The sequence below is a fragment of the Macrobrachium nipponense genome, chromosome 15, assembly GCF_015104395.2.
Source record: "Macrobrachium nipponense isolate FS-2020 chromosome 15, ASM1510439v2, whole genome shotgun sequence".
Lineage (NCBI taxonomy): Eukaryota > Metazoa > Arthropoda > Malacostraca > Decapoda > Palaemonidae > Macrobrachium > Macrobrachium nipponense.
The window spans coordinates 71,526,816-71,551,663 of NC_087208.1; the positions used below are offsets into that span (position 1 = coordinate 71,526,816).

At 38.4% G+C, this 24,848-nt stretch overlaps 1 protein-coding gene across 5 annotated transcripts in view; it reads right to left on the reverse strand.

Annotated features, from left to right (window-relative positions):
- Positions 1-24,848, reverse strand: part of LOC135195047 (uncharacterized) — a 190,636-nt gene that overhangs the window by 30,166 nt on the left and 135,622 nt on the right. For 4 of the 5 annotated variants that reach the window (XR_010310053.1, XR_010310054.1, XM_064221378.1 and 1 more), the window contains exons 2-4: positions 3,477-5,229; positions 3,060-3,238; positions 1,899-2,065 (exon numbers count right to left, since the gene is read on the reverse strand). Coding sequence is in view for 3 of the 5 variants with exons in the window: in XM_064221378.1 (XP_064077448.1) it covers positions 1,899-2,065; positions 3,060-3,238; positions 3,477-5,229 (2,099 nt within the window). In the remaining 2 variants the exon portion in view is untranslated. Of the gene's footprint in view, positions 1-1,898; positions 2,066-3,059; positions 3,239-3,476; positions 5,230-9,155; positions 9,315-24,848 lie in introns of those variants that run through there. The other variant, XM_064221379.1, reaches the window with a different exon arrangement.

Below are 24,848 nucleotides of genomic sequence, written 5' to 3' on the forward strand. Positions count from 1 at the left end.
ATATAAAATTCTGAAACTGAACAGCCAGATAGAAGGCAGAGCCCAAAAGGAACAGCAGAAGTTAAATCTGAAAGCTAAGCAGCCAAGTTGGTAAAGCCTTGGGGTTTACACAGGATTGGTATAATTCTTGATATTGCAAATTATATAACCAAAAATTTTCTTACCCATATACAGTGGTAGCTTGACCTAAGAGTGAATTAATGCACGAGTTTTCTAAGGTACGAGTAGTCACTCGGTTGATTATTTGCTTTATTACATGATATAAAACAGGAATGCATTAAATTTTTTCCTTCTAAGGAGGTCTGTTTTTATGACGAAGACATTATTCTTTTGCCCAACATCTTAGGCTTCACAATAAATAACCCCCAAAAAATTTAAAACTTCAGAGATGTTCTTGTGACCACTGCAGGAGAGACTAAGGAAAAGCATCACTAAGCACAAGAAATGATGCAGTTACCAAATAGATAAAAATGAAACAACCATGAAACATTTAGGAAAAGGCAAATATAGTAAATTTTTCACCAAGCTTTGTTACTTTACGAAGAAAACTAACACTGAACTATGCTTTACTCAGCTATTATTGACAGTGAAGAAATCAGTAGCAATCAGCTATATATCATTCTTGGCAATGATGATGATGATGATGAAATTTATTTTAATGATTTTGAGAATGTAAGCATTACCAGAATGTAAAAGATACATGATCACAAAATTCACATCTTATACTATGTAAGATGATTTTGGGCATGCATTCCACATTACTAATAAAGACATTCAGCTAATTTTGAGAATGTAAACATATCAAAATCCAAGTGTATGATCACAATTATCACATGATACCGTACAATAATTTGCATTTGTTCATATTGGGAAATGTGGAATGACTAAACCCGCATATTACCATTGATTCTCAACAGGAAATTATGATCTTTATGCGCATGTCTTTAGGAACGTATTCCTCTCTTAAGTCTCCCAGTGGGACCCCCTACTTCAGTTGTAAGGGTTAGTGGTGGAAGTAGCATAGGTTGTAAGTCAGCAACTTTTGTACGCACATTTTGACTAAGCAAAGAACACTGATCTGGAGTTTTATCACTTTTCTTGCCCTGATGTGACCCATATCAGTCAACTAACATATAGGTACCTAACTCATTGCTACTAACAAATAGGTAACAAATAGAATTTTAGGATGACACCCATTCATCCCTCCATGGACTTGGTGACAGCAATGAAACGAGTCATCCAGTTGTGAGCATACACACTACCTACATGCTACAACCCAGCCATGCGTCCCCCCCCCTTTCCCCACCACCACCATACACATAGTATGTCAGAAGTTTTCCAACCAGATTTACACATTTTTACTTTTGACTTTTATGTATGCAATGTGTTTTCCAATCGAGATTTAATGATTTTATCTCCAGTGTTCTCCCAAAACTTTCAAATCCAGAAGACAAGGGTTCTAATGATATACAGATGCCCCACAAAACAATTCCATAGTGATTTCAGGTAATTATAATATAGTTTAGCCAGACCACAAATGCACTACTTCTAGACAAATCCTCAGTCTATCCATACGACAAAGTAGAATTCTGACTTGATCGGATGCAATTATCATCCACATGCAATAAAATTACAAAACCTTATTCTACTGCAGATACATATGCATGCACACAAACAGAAACAAACAAGCTATAATTACAATGGACAAGTCTTCATAAATCATTTCCCATTACTAATTGTTTGCTAAATCTAAACCTCATGGTACTTTAAGATAAAAATAAACCATACATTGACATAAATGCTAGAGAAAACCATTTGTCACAACCAGTCACTTAAAATGAATGACTAACCATTAAGACAAAATGCATTGATGAGCTAACTTGAACCACAACACTAACCTGTTTTGTCATAATAATCTGGCAAATATGTATCACACTTTGGGTCTTCCTCTTTAGTAGGGGTCAACCACCTAATTTTTATTTTCTTGGTATTCTTGTATACATTTTGCACCACCTGACACAAGAAGAATGTGCCTTCCGCATTTCTAACGGCTACATGCTCATTTCTGAAAGAGAATAAAAAAAAGCCTGTTTTATACATTTCATTTCTTCAATAATGAAGACATTTGTATTTTTAAAAATTAAGTTTATGAAGTGAGTAGTGACACATGTATACAGTACATACAAGGCACAGACTGTATTTACGTCAAAAAGGTTGCAGCCAAATTAAGCAAATAAAACAAACTTATTATTTGAGCATTAAACCATGCATAATAAAAGAACCGGTATCTATATACTAAATGCAAAGTTTTCACACTAAATTTTTGTGCTGAGTACAAGAAACAAAGAATAAGGATGATTTGCTCCCTTTCCCAACTACAATGAAATCTTGAAGACAGCATAGCTTATCTTTTATGCAATTTGGATAAAAAAAATGACTTCATCATTTGAAATATTTATAACATTTTCCTAATCTAGACCACCTATCATCTTTTTTTCTATTCATGGTCATAATATTGCTACTCAAACCTATTACACATATGACCAAGTGCTCTTTGAAACATGGTTCTCTTTGCATGTTCAAACCATCCCAATCTTTGAAATCACATTACTCTCTTCAATCTCTGGCTACAGACTTGTAAATACTTGTAAAGAATGCAAAATACATAGTTCGCTTTATTTAAACCTTCCTCTTGAAAAGACATCTTGGAATCTTACATGACAGAGAATCAACTGAAGTGAAATGATTCATGACTGGCAAACATCTGTAAGTTCATGTGAACAAAAGCTGAATTGGTTTGTACTACTCTATGCCTTAGAATATAACTCAAGAGATTTGTACCTTCACATACAGTAATACCCCCAAGGTAAAAAAGAAAAAAAAAAAAAAAAACCCCCCCCCAAAAAAAAAAAAAAAAAAAAAAAAAAAAAATTAGCTTTGCTTCCTATTCCTCCACTAACAGAGTCATTGGATGTTGTACCTGCACTGTATAATCAATGTATCAGGCATGCAACATGAATGGAAAATATATACATATACACATTATCAGCATTTCTTACTTGAAAAAGATGATAAGTTTGTCCTGAGGAGATTTGGGTGATGCCGCAACCTCGCTATTTTTACGAACCCTATTCAGGGAATTCACAGAAGGCGACTGAAACACACTAGCAGGGTGACGTGAGCGTTTACTGCGCCGCTCGTCATTTGCATCGTCAGGGGTAGTAGGAGCAGGACGTTTCTGCAAGACAATAAATTGTAGCTTACATTTTTTACTCTAATGCAAAACTATCCCCCCCACAAAAAGTCTCCCAGGTTTCTATTTTGCTTCAATATTTTTACACAGATGACAAACCTGACATTCCCTATCAAGTTTCATACCTAGTTTCTTAGAAATGCAAACTAAAATCTACAAAATACTAACATTCATAAGAGTTTAGTTCAAAATAAATAACAATTTGGCAGTAAACTAAACTCACTCTGGGTGTCCGAGACTTCTTTGGAGTCACCTCGGGCACATCTTCAGGTACAGTATGATTATTTCTAGCTTCGTTAGATTCTCCAGCAGTCTTGGCACTTGTCTGTAAGGTGGATTCCTTCTTCTGTTGCAGGGCTCCTTCTATAGTTTTATTGACAGGAGGGGTTGTTTTAGGGGCTGCTGTGGGGGCCGTCTGCGACTTGCTCTCAGCTGCTGTTTCTGTGGGCTTTGCTGGAGTAGGAGCAGATGGTTTAACAGGAGATTTGACAGGTACCCCATTCACACTTGGAGTTGATGCAGTCTTTGTCGCATCTACTGTGGGTTTGGTAGTTTCTGAAACCTTTATGTGCTCTACTGGCTTAACAGGTTCAGAGGGTTTTGCAGGGTCAGCAGGTTTCTGTGCAGGAGTGTTTGTTGGAGGGGTAGGTGTGGCACTTTCTGTGTGAGGTGCTGTTGAGACAGGGGTAGGGGTAGACAAGGGTTTGGGTGTGTTTGAAGCAACCATAGGAGGTGGAGCTGGGGTTGCTGTCTGGGAAACAGGTGTGGGATTTGCAGCTGGAGTTGCAGGTGTCTGTGAAGGGGCAAGGGTGGATGATACCAATGCTGGAGTGAGTGAAACACTGGGTGGTAATGCCTGACTTGCAACTGGTGTTGAAGCTGCAGCAGCTGTTGTTGTTGTTGTTGTTGATGGAGCTCCTGTGCTTGCTGGAACATTCAAGGAGGCAGGTTTGGGTGTGGGAACAACTTGTGGTGGCTTTGAAACTGGAGTTACAGTAGCTGGTATATTAGCAACTGGTGTGACTGATGCTGGTGTGTTGACAATGGGGGTAACAGTTACGGGGGAGTTGGTTGCTGGCGGTGGACTGGGTTTAGCCTGGGGTGGAGGTTGTGGTTTTTGTGTAACTGGTGTTTGATTGAAAGGTCTGGGAGGAAGAGCCTGTAGTGAGGGAGGGGCCGATACTGCCGGTGTATGCGGCTGTTTAGGGCCAACTGGTGTTATTGTTGCTCCTGAAGGTATGGCTGTGGACACAGGCTTAGCCTGAGCTATATTTTGCTGAACTGGTTTCTGCTGAGTCATTGCTGGCAGTGACTGAGTAGGTGGTTTCTGGGGTGATGCTCCTGGTACAGAAACAGGCGGGGTTGTTGCTGGCTTGGGAAGAATTCCAGCATTCTGTGATGTAGGTGGTTTAGGGACCTGTTGATGCTGTTGTTGGTGCTGCTGCTGCATTTGAGGGTGGGACTGCTGCATCACTGGTGATGCCATCTTAGGAGCAGCCGAACTAACCACAGGAGGCACTGAACCTTGGTTAGGTTTGGCCATCTGTGCCATATTGGTCATTGCCCCCGGTGGAGGGTTTGGTTTTATCTGTATGCCAGGATGCATTTGCTGCTGTTGCTGGGGCTTGGGAGGTTGTACTTGCTGGACATTACCAGGCACCATGGGTTTAGGGTTAAGGCTAGCTGGATTCTGTGGTTTAGGCACCATGTGGCCTGTAGGGCTAACTGTGGGCTTGGCAGGCATAGGAGTCGGTGATCCAGTGTGCGCTGGGCGAGGAGGTATGCCGTAATTAGTCTGAATTGGTCGTGGCATATTTTGGGCCATGGTGGTTGGGTGCTGAGGAGCAGCAGCTGGATGCTGAGGTGGCCCCGGCATGTTGTGTGCTGGGGGCGGAGTTTGATTCATGCCCCCACCTGTCTTGTGCGGATCCATGTACCAATTGTTCTGCGAATTATGTTGATTGTGGTTGTTCCACCTGAAAAAACACAAAAGAACATTAGGTTCCTGGCAACTTATGAATTTGATCTACAAAACAATGATCAAAATCATTCTTAAAACCTAAATTTATAAATTGAGCAAGTTTTATTGGTTTTGTTTTCCTTTTTAAAATTTTACAGGAAACAAATTCATGACTTAAAAGTGAACTACAGCACTGTACTTTCTCATAACCTAAAAACGTGAGAGTACTTCCACACAAGCTGCTAACCCTCATTTACCAACATGTTTAAAAAATATCCTGTTCCACTTTTCAGAACCTTCAAATAGTTGCATTACTTTATGCAATAGGAAAAAAAATTATTTTGTCTCTTTTCATTGCACCTGTTGTTTAACCATATTATAGGCAAATCTGAGATAAACTGCATTTACTCACTTATCCATGAAAAGAAAACATGTCCTATTAAATGACAGGATGACTCTTTGTCATGATATTTGTACAAAACACTGCCACAATGAAAGGCCTAGGAGCTGCAATATGCAGATGACCTACTGTTAACCCCAGAATCTAATGATTATGTAATGGAAAATTTTAGAAGGTGGAAGAGTAAAATGGAGAGGACTGAAAATCAACATAACAAAAAGGCTTATGAACACTGGAAAGGTAATAAAAGAAATAGTAGTCAGGATAATGACCATGTGGCTGTTGCAGAAAAGGGGTGAACTCAAGGGAGTGGGATATTGTGTTGTGATAGTTGGACAGGTCTAAGAAAAACTCTTGTTATATACCTTATAGACAACACTGACTGTGGCACCAGAGTTAAGGAAACAAGAAAATGGCAGAGTGCAGCATGTTGCAAGCATGGAAAAATGGAAATAACTAGAAATGAAGTAAAAAAAAGTGGTTGAAGCTGACTGGAAATTTCAATGGTCAAAGGCATTTGCAATAATCCGATTCTCATTGAATTGCTATGTAATCAATATGAACATGACATCATCGTGTCCTACAAGAGCAAAAATGCATTTTTTGATATTGTTCAAAGCCTCTTAGAGAGACAGGTTTTATGTACCTATATAAACACACACATATAAAATATATATATATATATACATATATATATATAGCATAATCATCCATAGTCCGTAAGGAATATAAATAAAGGCCTGATCAAACAGGCCAAACCTTGTTATGACTTCTAGTGATCATTCAATAATAATAATAATAATAATAATAATAATAATAATAATAATAACAACAATAGACGGGGCCTTCATGACTTAAGACCAGAGATGGGCATGATCATAAAAAGTGGTTATGATTCGATTATGATTACAATCACATTTGTTGTCATTATAAAAAAATATGATTAGCAATGATTAAGTACACTAAGTAGGTAACAAAACTACATCTGTAAGGTGCACTCTCCCATATTTGAGCACAGTACTATAACCATTTAAATAGCTTACTAGCATATGGTATTAAAACATACATTGTGTATAAGAGCGTTTATTTGTTTTTGTTATGCACTACGTAATACATGACTTTAGAAATTTACTTCAATGATCACAGCTATAATGAAAACAGAATTCCTCACTGCAAAATATAGAACTTATTGCACACATGATTCTTATAAGTTATCTCACTTAATATCTAATTTGCTATGAGTTGGATACACTTGGTTGCACTCCAACACAAGCTTAATGGGAATCATTTTTACCAGACCTACATTTCAAGTCTACAGAAACATGTAAATATAGGCTTTGTGTGCATTTGACTGATATATCATGGGAGACAAGCAAGCAAAAACATAAGATGGTGCTAAGCTTTCCAGTGCTTTATGGAAATTACAATACAATAATCACTTTTAATCACTGAATATTGTCAAGAAAAAAATGATTTGATTATGATTATTGCTGCTGAGTAATTTTTTTTATGCTATGAATATGATTACAATGAGTTATCTAATTTTTTATGATCTATGATAACGTAATCAGACCCATGGACTAGGATTGTTTTGATTAGTAATGATAATCATGCCCATATCTAACTGAAAATAATGATACCCACACACACAACTGTAATGACTCGGACTTAAACACAAAGTTAAGGTCACCATGTGGATTTCGTCGTAATACAGGAATCTTTTTTCATATATATATAAAATAAAACCAAGATGGAGAGCCTCATTAATGTCCAAATTTTCAACAGAAAGATAATGTCAGAGAGTACTTTCATTCACGTCAGTGATGTATTTACAGCGTGCAACTGGTTGTGTTCAACTTTTCCTACTATAGATATACAAAACTGCATATATACAAAACATATATGTATATAACATATACATAGATGTTGAAAAGCTCTGAAAATATTATTATTTTGGAAGTAAACGGATAACATCTCAAATAAAATTAATGTTCCTGTCTATTCTGATACAACAAAGAAGTCTACCACACCACACCTGGATAAAATTTGAAATTAATCACATTCCAAGTATAAAACCATCCTTATGGCAACCTGCTAAAATAGTCATGGCAAGCGTTTAATTAACAGACAATGTGACCCCAGCTAAGCTATACCATCTGCATGCAACTAGGCCTAAGCCACAACATCCTTCAGAAACTCATCTTCATTTCCTAATACTTTCAATTTAATCAGGTTGGTCAACATATCTCCTGTTTTTTTTTATTGTATCATAAAAATTCAAACTTGGAAATAAGAAGCTTCCAAATAGGTTAGGCCTAACCTTTGTTAACCCAGACTCATTGAGCTTCCAGACTTTTTAACAAGTTTTTTCCTTACAGCCTTTGAATATAAGAAACTGTTATATTATATGTCCAATTTATGTTACATTATATGTCCATTCTTAAAAGAAGAAGAAAAAAATCAGCATATTGAAAAGCACCTAGACCTAACCTTGAAGGTGAGGTCTCTGCCTAAGGTAGCTAAAAGATTTCAAAAGATGGGGATATAAAATATATAAATAATATTCTCATTTCTTATTAGGCCAACTTGTAATAACTTAATCCATTTCCAACTCGGAGGCCAACTGATAGAAAGCCTAAAACCAACACCTGAGCCTAGAAATGAAAGCCCAGGGCTTACTTAGACCAATTTGTGAAAGTAGTTAGACTTAACAATTGCAACTGTCAAAAGCACCTTCTGAGGAAAGAATCACCCTCAACCCAAACCCCCTTAAACAAAACTTATGTAAGAACCCCGGCAAGTCACAACATAGCTCCCACCAACCAAACAAACAAAAAACCCATAGCAGCAAGTTCAACGCACCCAACAACATTCAATGCTGCAGGTAGATAGATGGAGGTGGTTTTGCCACTTTTTGCGCAAGGATAATGCCCGAAAATAATGAAACCAAGAACGTTCCTGCCCCAAAAGCCAAAACAAACATTTCATAACAACTCCTGTGGACAAAAACACATAACCTGGACACAACTAGCAACGACGAAAACTCCAGGAACAGCTTATGGCAACACTGTTCAACAAGGCTGACTTCTACTTTGTAACTAAATATTATTCGGATTCCGACGCTTTATTACCGCCCGGATGACTTCTGCATTCGCCAATGAGAAAGTTTCCGGACACACGAGGGAAAGTACAGTCATATTTGAAGGGCTGCACGGTTTTATTTCGAGGTCCTGACCCGGAACAAAATACGACCCTTGACAACACCGCAACAACACAAGAACATACGTGCCACATTAACAGCGGTTTCATTACCGCCCTTCACATTTCGAAGATCCAAGTCATTCACAACCAGGCTTCAGTTACACCTATGACTGGTTATTTCCTTTGTAAACAGAGATAGTAACAGAGACGTGACATTTGTACACAATAAAGTGTCGACGATTGACTCCATAGCGTGTGTGTGAAGTAAATAAAGCTCCGCTGGCTGGCCTTTTCTCCTCACTTCATCCAATTTGACTTATATTAAGCAGCTTGAACCTTACCGATCAACAGGCTGATACCGGCACGTAACACAGATGACCGATTTTGACTCAAAAACGCATTAGCAAGCGTTGAAAACACGGGATTTTCATCTACCTTTCACAGATCAATTCCAAACATCGGCCATAATGGCATCGTAGTTCGACAATTGGCCGCAAGAGGTCAGTATTGCTACATACACAAAGCATCAAAACAAAAATTATATTTATTACGCAAACACACTGGGATAATTCACAAGGTTCAGGAAAATAAAACTAGTTGACAAAACGTGATGTTACTTTCATCTTTTCTACCGAAAAAATCATTCAAATATGCGAATCTGGCGGGCTTGGGCATCTTGACTCCCAACATGCACCGGCGGGACGCGCGACGCTTTACCAGTCCGGCGTAGACATCTTGCTTTAAATACAAAATTTGCGCAGGCATCATCTGTGACAAAAGTATTAAACTCTAAGCAAACAAATTACATATAAACAACAACGATCATGTATCGATAAGGTATTCTTACTCCCACCACGGCCATCTATTGTCATAAAGTGCTGGCCGTAAAGACAATGGCAACATAACTACTTGAGAGATGTAGCTCCAGCATGCGATACGCTCTTAATAGTAATGAAAGATACTCTCACCATCAAGGGGAAACTACTGTGTTTTTCTTCATTATAACGTTCATTACTTCAGTACTGTAGACATCTTGACAACATTATCAGCCGGTAAGAATGCGCGCGAAACTGAAGCGCATCATATCTCTCTCTCTCTCTCTCTCTCTCTCTCTCTCTCTCTCTCTCTCTCTCTCTCTCTCCTCTCTCTCTCTCTCTCTCCTCTATGCCCTTCCTATATAAAAAAAAAATCGGGGCTAATTTACTGATGGATGTACCCAAAGTAATCATTAAAATGACTCCATCGACGGTAAAAAAAATTCTTATAAATTTCCATACTTCAATCCCCGAAACCAAGCTATTATATCTGGCGGTGTATATACGACGATAAGAGCCCAGTTTTACCTATGAAAAAATAAAATCATTAAGATGGCTGGTACCGTTGAATTATCAGCTGCGTCGTCGACAAATTAGAGCTTTACTTGAGTCATAACTTCTTTCTTCTTACATCTGTGCAGCATGGAAAAGAACAGAGTAAAACAACGTACGAATAACCATATTATATATAGTCCAAAAATGCGGCACATGTTAAGATTACAGAGTCGCTTAATCTTGGAAATCGTTAAGATGGTCTTCGTAATACTTGTTCGAGAACATTTATTCACAAACACAAACATTATATATATATATATATATATATATATATATATATATATATATACCAAACTTGTACCTTCGCCAAACAGTGTTGATTTAAACACGATGAGAGTTGCTTATGCATATACAGTTGAGCACGTGCGCGAAGTTGACAAGCAATGATTGCATTGCAAGTCAGCTAGTTTTTATCACCGTCCTGAAGGGTAAGAAGGCGTTACAAACTTCCGGATGACGTCATCAATGTAAATAAACAAAGTCCCGCGTGTTTTTGGAAGATGGTCAAAGACCAAGATGACTCGTACACACTCCATCGTATAGTTTTTATTCTGTGCTGTACATTTCAGAAAAAATTAAATGTACATTAGTCTAATTTCAGTGGAGGGTCCACAGCGCATCTAAAGCTTTGTAAAGTACTTCAGCACACAATTGATATATAATAAAACATATGAACAATTCAAATGGTACTACACGTATTTTTGTAGACATACTACTATTTCAATGTCATCATACCTTCCATTTTATAACCCAAAATATTAATTATATATATATATATATATATATATATATATATATATATATATATATATATATGTATATATATAATATTGCAAATATAAATTCTAGAATGCAAAAGCGCAGAACTTTCGCGTATACTTGGACCATAAAAAAAATTTTAATTGCCATGAACAAGCAACGCATTCTTCTTTTCAAAAATGGTACTCTTGTTGATAGTAATATGACTGACAATGTTTTGCACGAGAGAGAGAGAGAGAGAGAATACTAGCCCACATGCCCTAACCCCATGAGAGAACGGACACACCCCTATACACACGCAATAAATTCACACTCCTTATCCCTGATTGGTCAAAGTAGCTGGCCAATCACAAGACTGGTTTCACAAGCTCTAGGCAACCTTTCGAGCTTGGGGTCTTGCGCTACTTCACGCTATTCGGAAGGTTGACATTTAATCTACTTGAAATTAAGCGATGACGTCGCGCAAGCTGAACAAAAATGGCTAACATCATACATCTGAGTATTCCAGTCGTTCCTAATGTAACGTCAGAGAAGATATAACTGTGAATGAAGAATACTAACTATCGTTCAAATCCCGCGCGCTAAAATAAAGAGCAGTAAAATCCTCGACTTGTGGAGAGGATAGCATTTAACGCGACTTTTCGCGCTAAACTTACCCAGGATTCAAACAAAGATTGTGTGTGTGTGTGTATATTACTGGGCACAATTTTCACATCGTTTTAACAAAACTGTATCTTCCAATGGGGTTTTGACGTTCTAAAGATTTTGTCTACAACGAGGCTATGTTATCCAAACAACTCATCTAGAAAAGACTATAACTGTGGAACCCACGCTCATTTATGATGGCGTGGAACTGCTAGGATAGAGGACTGCATTTTTCCAAAGATATGTCTAAGACAACAACATATTACACGAGGTCGCGATACTGAACGATTTTGTGGGAATATAGATCTGATTAGCAGTCAAATAGAGAAGAAACGTAAAAGAAAAATACAATGATTTAAAAGTGTGGAGGAAAATGTCAAAACGAACACATATTTACCCCTGAATGCAAATACATAATCAATACGACAGGTTCCATAGAGTGAAACTAACAAATGCGAACGTTAACGATGTTAATAAAATAAAATGATAATTGCAATTCGCTTGATTTAGACCATAATAAGAGAGAAAATAATAATAAAAAAAATCAAACACTCACGTGTAGAAAAATGATCTAAATAACCGAGGCTCATCAATAGAAATGTCAAAAACCAAAATAGGTCAAATATTTAAAATACACCACAATCAATAAACAAAACTGAGATCATTACCATAAATCTGCCTTTAAATATTGCCTCTAAATGCTGAACATTTTTTTTTTTGCGAAAATTCATAATAGTAAGATCTAATAAGACATCCTATATAACTGGGGAATGTCAGGGCTTCAAAATGCCAAATACGAGCAGTAGTATGAATATATATAAACAGTGAAGTAGTGTAGGTAATTTCTGAGTAAAATATAATATATATATATATATATATATATATATATATAATATATATATAGTATATTCATGTATATTGTAAACACACTATATTATATATATATATATAGTATATGTAATATATATATTATATATATATATATATATATATATATATATAATGTCTCGACTTCATTTCTATCATTAGGAGAAAAACACCCACCATGTGAAATAATTTAACATTTTGGGCATTTTCAACACAACATTGGAACTTGAATGTTATTCAACTAATAATAATTGCTACTGCTTCATTTCTTGACAATACTGCCCCCTGCGTGTGGAATAATCAAAACCAGAGCAAAAGTCCTTCAGTCAATGATCGAAAACTGGCGCCGTTTTTAGCTACATTTTTCTACAATGACTTGCAATACAGGTTTGTGAGAAGTTGCCCACACTTTCTTCATGAACGCTTGCAAAGCCTATACGAATATTTGGCCTTGACCTAAAGCCATTCTGAGAACCACCTAGCCGAGGTATGCACCTCCCTCCCCTTCCCATATGCCACCTGCCTTTTATTCGAATACCATATCCTGACGACTTACTGAATTACTGAATAGACACAGGCTGTTGAACAGAATAGAATATCAGACGATTGTTATGAGAGAGAATATGAAAGGAGGTGCAGTAATGGGAATGAAACGGGTTGTAGCTAGGGGTCGAGGGGACGCTACAAGAACCTTAAGCAATGCCTTCGAGGTGTACTGGAGGCACTAACCCCCTACGGAGCAAAGGCTGTTGACTCCGGAAGATGACTAATTCCTAACTCACGGGCCTCACGAAATGGGCAGTTCTCGTACAGTCCACATCCACACCATCCAACAGAAACGGCAAACAAAGAAACAAACACTTGGTCACAATGAGCACATTTTCACGGATCATTTCAAAACTCTCCCGCACGATCAAATCAACTACGAAACCATTTTGCTATACATCGCTTCCTTGAAATGTATTTTCCCATCTTTTCAACGCTTCTCATTACATATAATCAAATTTAGACCCTACATTTACTTTCATGCACAACACATCACCAAATGTATAAACCGCACGTACATATATTACACAAATATAACACACACACACACACACACACACACACACACACACACATATATATATATATATATATATATATATATATATATATATATATATATATCTAATAAAACATAAGAAGCATAGTTTTATGGGATTGCTGGTTTGGAATAGATCACAGTAAAAGCACTTCACATACATACATAGATAGTTACATACATAAATAAGTGTACATACACATATATGCATATAATATATATACTATATATGCATATAGTATATATATGTACATATATATTGATTCGTGAGGCGACGTCTTTCAAACATTAAATAAACAATGACAGCCACTACAGGTTCTCTTGGGATGGATTTGAGTGCAAGGCTGCAAAAGTCAAATCAGATCTGGGCAGACTGAATAAAATTTGGAATTCAAAAAGATTTAAGTCAGATTAAACCAGAAATAAGGTTACATATTGGTCCAGTACGATCTGCATTGCTGTACGGGGATGGGTCATGGTCAACTGATGAAACTGTTCAACAGATTTTGTCGATTTGAGAATAAAGAAGAATACCGGGAGTCAGATGGCAGAATGGAGCGAGATATGATACCCCAAAAAAGGAGAAATTATCCTTGGACATCTGCGCACGTCCCCCGGGATGTGACAGTGTCCGGAGGGCAGCTTGTGGACACCATAAGAGTCGGAGGAAGACCCACGGTCTACTGGGATGAGAACTACGAGAAGGGAGAACAAACGTTTTTTCGCCTCCTTCAAAAACCGAGGCTAACTATGACATAACTGACGAGTCTTCTTGTAACAATACGGGATTTCATCAAATCTCTTTTAATCAGATCTCATCCATTCATATTCTGATCACTGTTTCCAAACGACTTGTTTCTTCGCCATGCTCTTGTTGTTTCATCCTATCAGCATTCCGGCGAGTTCTCGCTTCGTGCCACAGATGTGATCACAACAGAGATGGAGAAGCAACATCGGACGGTTTACCTTTTTCAAACTCTTACCCGAGTCCGGGTTACTTATTTTGTTTCGAAAATATTTGGGACAACTAGGAACACGATTGTACAATATTCTCCGGGTGATACATTGCGTGTGATACAGTAGGAAGACGTTGTATATTCGATTCAAACATCATTAAAGTGAAAGGAATGGGCCGATGTTAAACCATTCATTAGTACAGTATCCTGGCATTAACTGGATACAAACTAAGGATATTATTATTATTATTATTATTATTATTATTATTATTATTATTATTATTATTATTCAGTAGATGAAACCTATATATTCAAGTGTATCGGCCTGTGTTTATAAAGTCGATGAAATACTGAAGAAGGATATTTCGTTACCACTTGCACCTGAATCCTGCTGAGGTGCTGAATACATGGAAGCCCTTCGTTCGAGTCGCATCCTTCACCCTTCTCCTCGGTGCATGAATGAATGCATGAAGGCACAAAACATCCCAGACACTACAGTGATATTTCCTTGGGTTTGTTCCATGGTTTCATATCACCAGTAACGAGCCTAGGAAAGAGCGTATTAGGCCGACTAGAGTTTCCTCGAAACTGAGGCTTCTCAAATCTTAGGACCCTTAAAGAGTCTAGACGATCAGTGTGGCCCTCATGTTCAACTCCCGCCCCTCATGCGAAAGCCAAGGGGACTTCAAACAGCACCGAATGAAGAGTGAATCCACATCTCGACTTCAGTGTAGACCTCTGTCTGGGTGACCGCCATCTACAAGGTCAAGGTTTCGTCAAGGTGTAAACGAGAAATATATCGGCCTAGAGTTTTGTGTTTTATCTGATGGGTAGCCATACTGGAAGCACCTTAGTGCACCTTTCACTACAGCAAGAACGTCCGCCAAAGAGGATTGCAGTCTTCACCAACTACGTCTGCCATCTCACAAACTTAGTTGCAAGCTTCAACAAGCTGATATTATTCCCAACATTTTCAGACCTTCCAAAACAGCACTATGCCGGCCATCATATTCACTAAAAAAAAATTCAAAAGCACGAAGCAATAACTATGAAACATCACAGACCTACTATGTGGGAAAACGACTCTAGCTTTCAATCTAGGTCAGCGTTCTCAAAAATCAAGGCCATTCCAATTTCTGATGACGCCCTCTGACTTTTCGGTGGGTATGAGCTAGCCTTCACATACAAATTCCAATAATAATAATAATAATAATAATAATAATAATAATAATACAGCGCAGGAATAGTGGAATGGACGAAGGCAGAACTCCGCAGCATAGATCAGAAAACCAGGAAACATGACAATACACAGAGCACTACACCCAAGAGCAAATACGGACAGACTATACATAACACGAAAGGAAGAAGGGAGAGCACTACTAAGTACAGAGGACTGCGTCAACATCGAGAACAGAGCACTGGGGCAATATCTGAAAACCAGTGAAGACGAGTGGCTAAAGAGTGCATGGGAAGAAGGACTAATAAAAGTAGACGAAGACCCACAAATATACAGAGACAGGAGAATGACAGACAGAACAGAGGACTGGCACAACAAACCAATGCACGGACAATACATGAGACAGACTAAAGAACTAGCCAGCGATGACACATGGCAATGGCTACAGAGGGGAGAGCTAAAGAAGGAATCTGAAGGAATGATAACAGCGGCACAAGATCATGCCCTAAGAACCAGATATGTTCAAAGAACGATAGACGGAAATAATATCTCTCCCATATGTAGGAAGTGCAATACGAAAAATGAAACCATAAACCACATAGCAAGAGAATGCCGGCCCGTTGATTGACAAAGTCAAGAATAAAGTATCACTCATTGATGTCGCAATACCATGGACACCAGAGTTGAAGAGAAAGAGGGAAAAAATGGATAAGTATCAAGATCTGAAAATAGAAATAAGAAGGACATGGGAAATGCCAGTGGAAATCGTACCCATAATCATAGGAGCACTAGGCACGATCCCAAGATCCCTGAAAAGGAATCTAGAAAAACTAGACGCTGAAGTAGCTGCAGGACTCATGCAGAAGAGTGTGATCCTAGAAACGGCACACATAGTAAGAAAAGTGATGGACTCCTAAGGAGGCAGGATGCAACCCGGAACCCCACACTATAAATACCACCCAGTCGAATTGGAGGACTGTGATAGAGAAAAAAAAAATAAATAATAATAATTTTGGTTCAATAGCAGAAATCCCCTGAATGAAAACACAAAAAACGGAAAAACAAACAACAGCAAATAATAATAATAATAATAATAATAATAATAATAATAATAATAATAATAAACTAATTGAAAACGTCGACGACGTTGCTAGGGATTAGGTTCGGAAGAAGAAGAAGAAGAAGGAGGAGAAGAAGACTAAGAAAAGATCTACTGCTCTAAATATATTGCAAAAGGGCACTAGGCATACAAATTAGCATCAGAACTGGTCATTTGCACCACTAATGCGAATATCGGAACCATGAGAGAAAGAATACTCAACTAAGTAGTAATTCGTCCTGAGTGTTTAATTTTTCCCTTTATATACTATCATATATATATATATATATATATATATATATAGTATATATATATATATATAACCATAGAATAAACTGGAATTTGTCACATGTAATTTATAGCAGCAACTGCCGGTACAAGAGTCAAATGATGGAATCGTCTTAATAAAAGAGAAGCAGGTAATGAACATCTCAAAAGGAGCGTGGATTTCAGATGTCATCGACGAGGTTTTCATTCAACCAACGCTTAAGAAGATTAAAGAAGGTTATCAGCGTGGGTGACCTAAATTGGCTTACTTGTGGACGGATCTCCTGGTATAAATACCACCTTTTCTGTAAACTTTTCTCATTCATATACCTGAAGAGAGAGACAGCAGTCTCTGAAATATAGTACTTTTCTCTCTATGGTTTTGGTGTTTTTTATGGGCTCCTTTATTATATATATATATATATATATATATAAATATATAATATATATATATATATATATATATATATATAATATATATAATAAAAAGGAGCCCATAAAAACACCAAAATGATATAGAGAAAAGTACTATATTTTCAGAGACTGCTGTCTCTCTCTTCGGTATATGATGAGAAAAGTTTACAGAAAAGGTGGATTTTATACCAGGAGATCCGTCCACAAGTAAGCCAATTTAGGTCACCCACGCTGATAACCTTCCTTTAATCTTCTTAAGCGTTGGTTGAATGAAAACCTCGTCGATGACATCTGAAATCCACGCTCCTTTTGAGATGTTCCATTACCTGCTTCCTCTTTTATTAAGACCGATTCCATCATTTGACTCTTGTACCGGCAGTTGCTGCTATAAATTACACGTGACAAATTCCAGTTTATTCTATGGTTATGTTCATTTATATGGTTGAAAATAGATCTATTCTTACAAATATCTCCCTTCTGGTAATACTGTTGGAAAGATCTAGAAGACTGGCTCTGCTGAAAGAAGGAAGTTCCTCGGAGGCAGGAGGACCAGCTCTCAGATGAGAGTAATTCGGAGGCAGGAGGACCAGCTCTCAGGATGAGAGCAAACAGTAATTCAGAGGCAGGAGGACCAGCTCTCAGGATGAGAGGCAACAGTAATTCGGAGGCAGGAGGACCAGCTCTCAGGATGAGAGCCAATGACCAGGGATCTTCCCAACCACCTGGTCTGGCAGAGGAACTCTTACCAAGCAAGAGCCAACGGTTGACCCTTAAGTCCGAGAGAGACACCAAAAGGCCTCCAGAAGGATACCAGAGGGACACCAGAAGATGATTCTATTGGAATAATCTAGAAGACCGGCTCTGCAGAAGGAAGGAACTTTTCCTTCAAGTATGCTATGTCCCTTGATGAAGACTTCTAATAGAAGATCTCTATCAAAGCGGGCAAATAGTCGGATATCTAAATCTATTCTTACAGATATCTTCCTTCTGGTTATTTTTTTGGAATAATCTAGAAGACCGGCTCTGCAGAAAGAAGGAACTTTTCCTTCAAGTATGCTATGTCCCTTGATGAAGACTTCTAATAGAAGATCCCTGTCAAAGCGGGCAAATAGTTGAATATCTAGATCTATTCTTAAAGATATCTTCCTTCTGGTAATTCTCTTGGAATAATCTAGAAGACCGGCTCTGCAGAAAGAAGGAACTTTTCTTTTGAGTATGCTATGTCCCTTGATGAAGACTTCTCATAGAAGATCTCTGTCAAAGCGGGCAAATAGTCGGATATCTAGATCTATTCTTACAGATATCTTCCTTCTGGTAATTCTGTTGGAATACTCTAAAAGACCGGCTCTGCTGAAAGAAGGAACTTTTCCTTCAAGTATGCTATGTCCCTTGATGAAGACTTCTAGTAGATGATCTCTGTCAAAGTGGGCAAATAGTCGGATATCTAGATCTATTCTTACAGATATCTCCCTTCTGGTAATTCTGTTGGAATAATCTAGAAGACTGGCTCTGCTGGAAGAAGGAAGTACCTCGGAGGCAGGAGGACCAGCTCTCAGATGAGAGTAATTCGGAGGCAGGAGGACCAGCTCTCAGGATGAGAGCAAACAGTAATTCGGAGGCAGGAGGATAAGATGTCAGAAAGAGAGCCAACAGTAATTCAGAGGCAGGAGGAACAACTCTCAAATGAGAGTCAACAGTAATCTGGAGGCAGGAGGACCAGCTCTCAGGATGAGAGCCAATGGCCAGGGACCTTCCCCACTACCTGGTCTGGCAGAGGAACTCTTACCCAGCGAGAGCCAATGAATGACCTCTCAGGCCGAGAGAGACACCAAAAAACCTCCAGAAAGATACCAGAGGGACACCAGAAGATGATTCTGTTGGAATAATCTAGAAGACCGGCTCTGCAGAAAGAAGGAACTTTTCCTTCAAGTATGCTATGTCCCTTGATGAAGACTTCTAATAGAAGATCTCTGTCAAAGCGGGCAAAAAGTCGGATATTTAGATCTATTCTTCTTACAGATATCTTCCTCCTGGTAATTTTGTTGGAATAATCTAGAGGACCGGCTCCGCAAAAAGAAGGAACTTTTCCTTCAAGTATGCTATGTCCCTTGATGATGACTTCTAATAGAATATCTATGTCATAGCGGGCAAATAGTCGGATATCTAGATCTATTCTTACAGATATCTTCCCCCTGGTAATTTTGTTGGAATAATCTAGAAGACCAGCTCTGCAGAAAGAAGGAACTTTTCTTCGAGTATGCTATGTCCCTTGATGAAGACTTCTAATAGAAGATCTCTGTCAAAGCGGGCAAATAGTCAGATATTTAAGATCTATTCTTACAGATATCTTCCTTCTGGTAATTCTGTTGGAATAATCTAGAAGACCGGCTCTGCAGAAAGAAGGAACTTTTCTTTCAAGTATGCTATGTCCCTTGATGAAGACTTCTCATAGAAGATCTCTGTCAAAGCAGGCAAATAGTCGGACATCATAGATCATTCTACAGATATCTCTTTGGTAATTCTGTTGGAATAATCTAGAAGACCGGCTCTGCAGAAGGAAGGAACCTTTCCTTCAAGTATGCTATGTCCCTGATGAAAGACTTCTAATAGAAGATCTCTGTCAAAGCGGGCAAAAAGTCGGATATTTAGATCTATTCTTCTTACAGATATCTTCCTCCTGGTAATTTTGTTGGAATAATCTAGAGGACCGGCTCCGCAAAAAGAAGGAACTTTTCCTTCAAGTATGCTATGTCCCTTGATGATGACTTCTAATAGAACATCTATGTCATAGCAGGCAAAGAGTCGGATATCTAGATCTATTCTTACAGATATCTTCCCCCTGGTAATTTTGTTGGAATAATCTAGAAGACCGGCTCTGCAGAAAGAAGGAACTTTTCTTTCAAGTATGCTATGTCCCTTGATGAAGACTTCTCATAGAAGATCTCTGTCAAAGCAGGCAAATAGTCGGATATCTAGATCTATTCTTACAGATATCTTCCTTCTGGTAATTCTGTTGGAATAATCTAGAAGACCGGCTCGCAGAAGAAAGGGAACTTTTCCTTCAAGTATGCTATGTCCCTTGATGAAGACTTCTAATGGAATATCTGTCAAATAGCGGGCTCAAATAGTCGGATATCTAGATCTATTCTTACAGATATCTCCCTTCTGGTTAATTCTGTTGGAATAATCTTAGAAGACCCGGTCTTCTGCATAAGGAATGAACTTTTTTCCTTCAGTATGCTATGTCCCAGCCCCCCCCCCCTTGATGAAGACTTCTCATAGAAGATCTCTGTCAAAGCAGGCGGCAAATATCGTTTATCTTAGATCTATTCCTTACAGATATCTTCCTTCTGGTAATTCTGGTTTGGCAATATCTTAATAAGAACCGCTCTGCAGAAGGAAGGGAAACTTTTTCCTCCAAGTATGCTTATGTTCCCTTGATGAAGACTTCTAATAGAATATCTTTCAAAGCGGGCAAAATAGTCCCGGATTATCTAGATCTATTTCTACAGAGATCTTCCCTTCTGGTATTCTGTTTTGGAATAATCTAGAATACCCGGCTCTGCAAAGGAAAGGAACTTTTTTCCTTCAAGTATGCCTAATGTCCCTTGATGGAAGACTTCTCAATAGAAATTCTCTGGCAAAGCAGGCAAATTAAATCGTTTATCTAGATCTATTCCTTACAGATTATCTTTCCCGCTTCTGGTAATTCTGTTGGAATCAATTCTAGGAAGACCGTCGGCTCTGCAGAAGGGGAAGGTAACTTTTTCCTTCAAGTTATGCTATGTCCCCTTGATGAAGATAATTCTCAATAGGAATTCTCTTGTCAAAGCAGGGGACAAAATAAGTCGAATTTTATCTAGATCTATTCTTACAGATATCTTCCTTCTGGTAATTCTGTTGGAATAATCTAGAAGACCGGCTCTGCTGAAAGAAGGAAGTACCTCGGAGGCAGGAGGACCAGCTCTCAGATGAGAGTAATTCGGAGGCAGGAGGACCAGCTCTCAGGATGACAGCAAACAGTAATTCAGAGGCAGGAGGACAAGCTCTCAGAAAGAGAGCCAACAGTAAGATCGCTAGGGTGGGGCCAGGTAGCAAAGGCAGAGTTGTCATATCTACGGGTAAGTCCCATTAAATGCTTCCCGCAGATATAATCCTTCTTAGAAGGATTCGCTTTAGACCTTGTAAGTCGAGGGAAAGGGTATGCTTCTTCCCTGTTAACTTTTTTTTTTTCATTCCCGATTCTATTTAGCTATTCCTTCTTTCTCTTTCAATAGTTATAGATACGCTGAATGGCATAAATTCATAAGTCAATCGATCTATTATGACCTTAGAAACATTTTCATCAAAATCATCCAAGTCAGTCACAGACTCATTTTCCCTTTTCTTTTTTGAAACATGAGATTCCACTATATTTCCCACCTCTCTTGCTTCCTTGTTAAGTCTACGAATAGTCATTTCTGACACTTTTGTTGCTTCAGATGTTCTCTGGATAGCCTTCGAAACACCAGTTACAGGACCTTCATGATGTTTTTAAAAAATGAAGTATTTCACGAAATTATAGCATATTTCCTTGGCCTCAGGTGGTGGGTGAAGACGTTTACGGGAGTCACTTGGGCTGGGCTGGGCTGTTCATACTTTTCACAATGGGTGATCGAGAGCGAGTAACCTTTAATGATATTGACCATGACCTTTTAAATCCTCTTAAAAATCATAGGCCCCCTAAACTCAGATCTGGCATCGCCGGGGAAAAAATATGCCATATCTTCATTTTCATTAATGAAACCTAGGTTTTAACGAAGAATATACGAAATAAGATATTTTCAAAATATCTGATGCAAACAAAGAACGACATTTCAAGAAATGAAAACTATTTCAATAGACTCCACGAAGCTAATGTGATTACCATACAATGAAAATTGGCAACGTATGATATCTGTACAAGCCACACCACAGCGATCTTAGAAAAGTAAACGCACCATAAGTATAGAGGACTGCGTCAACATCGAGAACAGAGCACTGGGGCAATATCCGAAAACCAGTGAAGACGAGTAGCTAAAGAGTGCATGGGAAGAAGGACTAATAAAAGTAGACGAAGACCCACAGATATACAGAGACAGGAGAATGACAGACAGAACAGAGGACTGGCACAACAAACCAATGCACGGACGATACATGAGACAGACTAAAGAACTAGCCAGCGATGACACATGGCTACAGAGGGGAGAGCTAAAGAAGGAAACTGAAGGAATGATAACAGCGGCACAAGATCAGGCCCTAAGAACCAGATATGTTCAAAGAACGATAGACGAAAATAGCATCTCTCCCATATGTAGGAAGTGCAATACGAAAAATGAAACCATAAACCACATAGCAAGCGAATGACCGGCACTTGCACAGAACCAGTACAAAAAGAGGCATGATTCAGTGGCAAAAGCCCTCCACTGGAGCCTGTGCAAGAAACATCAGCTACCTTGCAATAATAAGTGGTACGAGCACCAACCTGAGGGAGTGATAGAAACCGATCAGGCAAAGATCCTCTGGGACTATGGCATCAGAACGGAGGGTGATACGTCAAATAAGACCAGACGTGACGTTGATTGATAAAGTCAAGAAGAAAGTATCACTCATTGATGTCGCAATACCATGGGACACCAGAGTTGAAGAGAAGAGAGAGAAAAAATGTTAAGTATCAAGATCTGAAAATAGAAATAAGAAGGATATGGGATATGCCAGTGGAAATTGTACCCATAATCATAGGAGCACTAGGCACGATCCCAAGATCCCTGAAAAGGAATCTAGAAAAACTAGAGGCTGAAGTAGCTCCAGGACTCATGCGAAGAAAGTGTGATCCTCCTAGAAACGGAGCACATAGTAAGAAAAGTGATGGACTCCTAAGGAGGCAGGATGCAACCCGGAACCCCACACTATAAATACCACCCAGTCGAATTGGAGGACTGTGATAGAGAGAAAAAAAAAAAATAATAATAAAAAAGGGAAAAATGGATAAGTATCAAGACCTGAAAATAGAAATAAGAAGGATATGGGATATGACAGTGGAAATTGTACCCATAATCATAGGAACACATAGGCACGATCCCAGATCCCTGAAAAGGAAAAGGAATCTGGAAAAACTAGAGGCTGAAGTAGCTCCAGGACTCACGAAGAAGAGTCGGCGCACATATAAGAAAAGTGACGGACTCCTAAGGAGGCAGGATGCAACCCGGAACCTCACACTATAAATACCACCCAGTCGAATTGGAGGACTGTGATAGACCCTCCCCCCCCCAAAAAAAAAATAATAATAATGAAAATAATAATATGGAAATGATATCTAGGGTTATCGTAACATTTTACTGCGCCTGCAATAACAACCTTACCATTATTATTATTATTATTATTATTATTATTATTATTATTATTAGTATCGCCACCACCATAAGTGAAAAGTTAGAAGCAACAGGCAAATAGGAGTGAAAAGTGTGTGTTATTGGAGCCCTGTACGACTTCTAAATTCTCGAATCGGCCTCACTTCATGGAGCCGCTTGTTACCCAAAGCCTCAGATCCAAAGGAAATGAACTGAAGGAATCATGACATCCGTAGCGGGATGAGCACCCGCATGAGCAGTATTAGACGAGGTCACGTTACCGACGTCACCAAGGAAACGTGACCTCCTTCTCATATTCTAGACGCGGGTTCTAATCCTGCGAAGGGCCTCAACGTTTCTTTATATTCTTGCATTCGGGTCGTCCGATTTGTAGTTAAAAGCGTATCCAAAATGTTGAAGAATTCGAGAAGTTAAGAGGCATTGTGGTAGTTACAATTGCTTACACACACACACACACACACACACACACACACACACACACACACACACACATATATATATAATAATATATATGTGTGTGTGTGTGTGTGTGTGTGTGTGTGTGTGTGTGTGTGTATAACTGAATCACGAAAGTTTGGAACGTGATAAATCCATAAATAAATGTATAAGCCACGTGGCTTATACCTTTATATATATATAATATATATATATATATATATATATATATATATATATATACTATATATATAAATCAAACGCTACTGAGAAGGAATGAAAAACGGTTGTACATCCAGATCAGAGTCGGATTTACTACACCACGCCTTCTGCAGAGGACTGATGCAAAGTGGTAAAAATTAAAAATATATAGTATAGTCGTACAAGCAAGGCAGTAATACGACCATACAAGCGGATGGAAAGCAAGTATTTACACTTGACACGCAGGATCTACCACCGGTTTTTTTCTTCCCCGTGGCGTTTGATAATAACATCACGTATCATAGTCGTTATAAGCGTGTGTACGTGTATATATGTATATATATACATGCACACACACATATATATATACA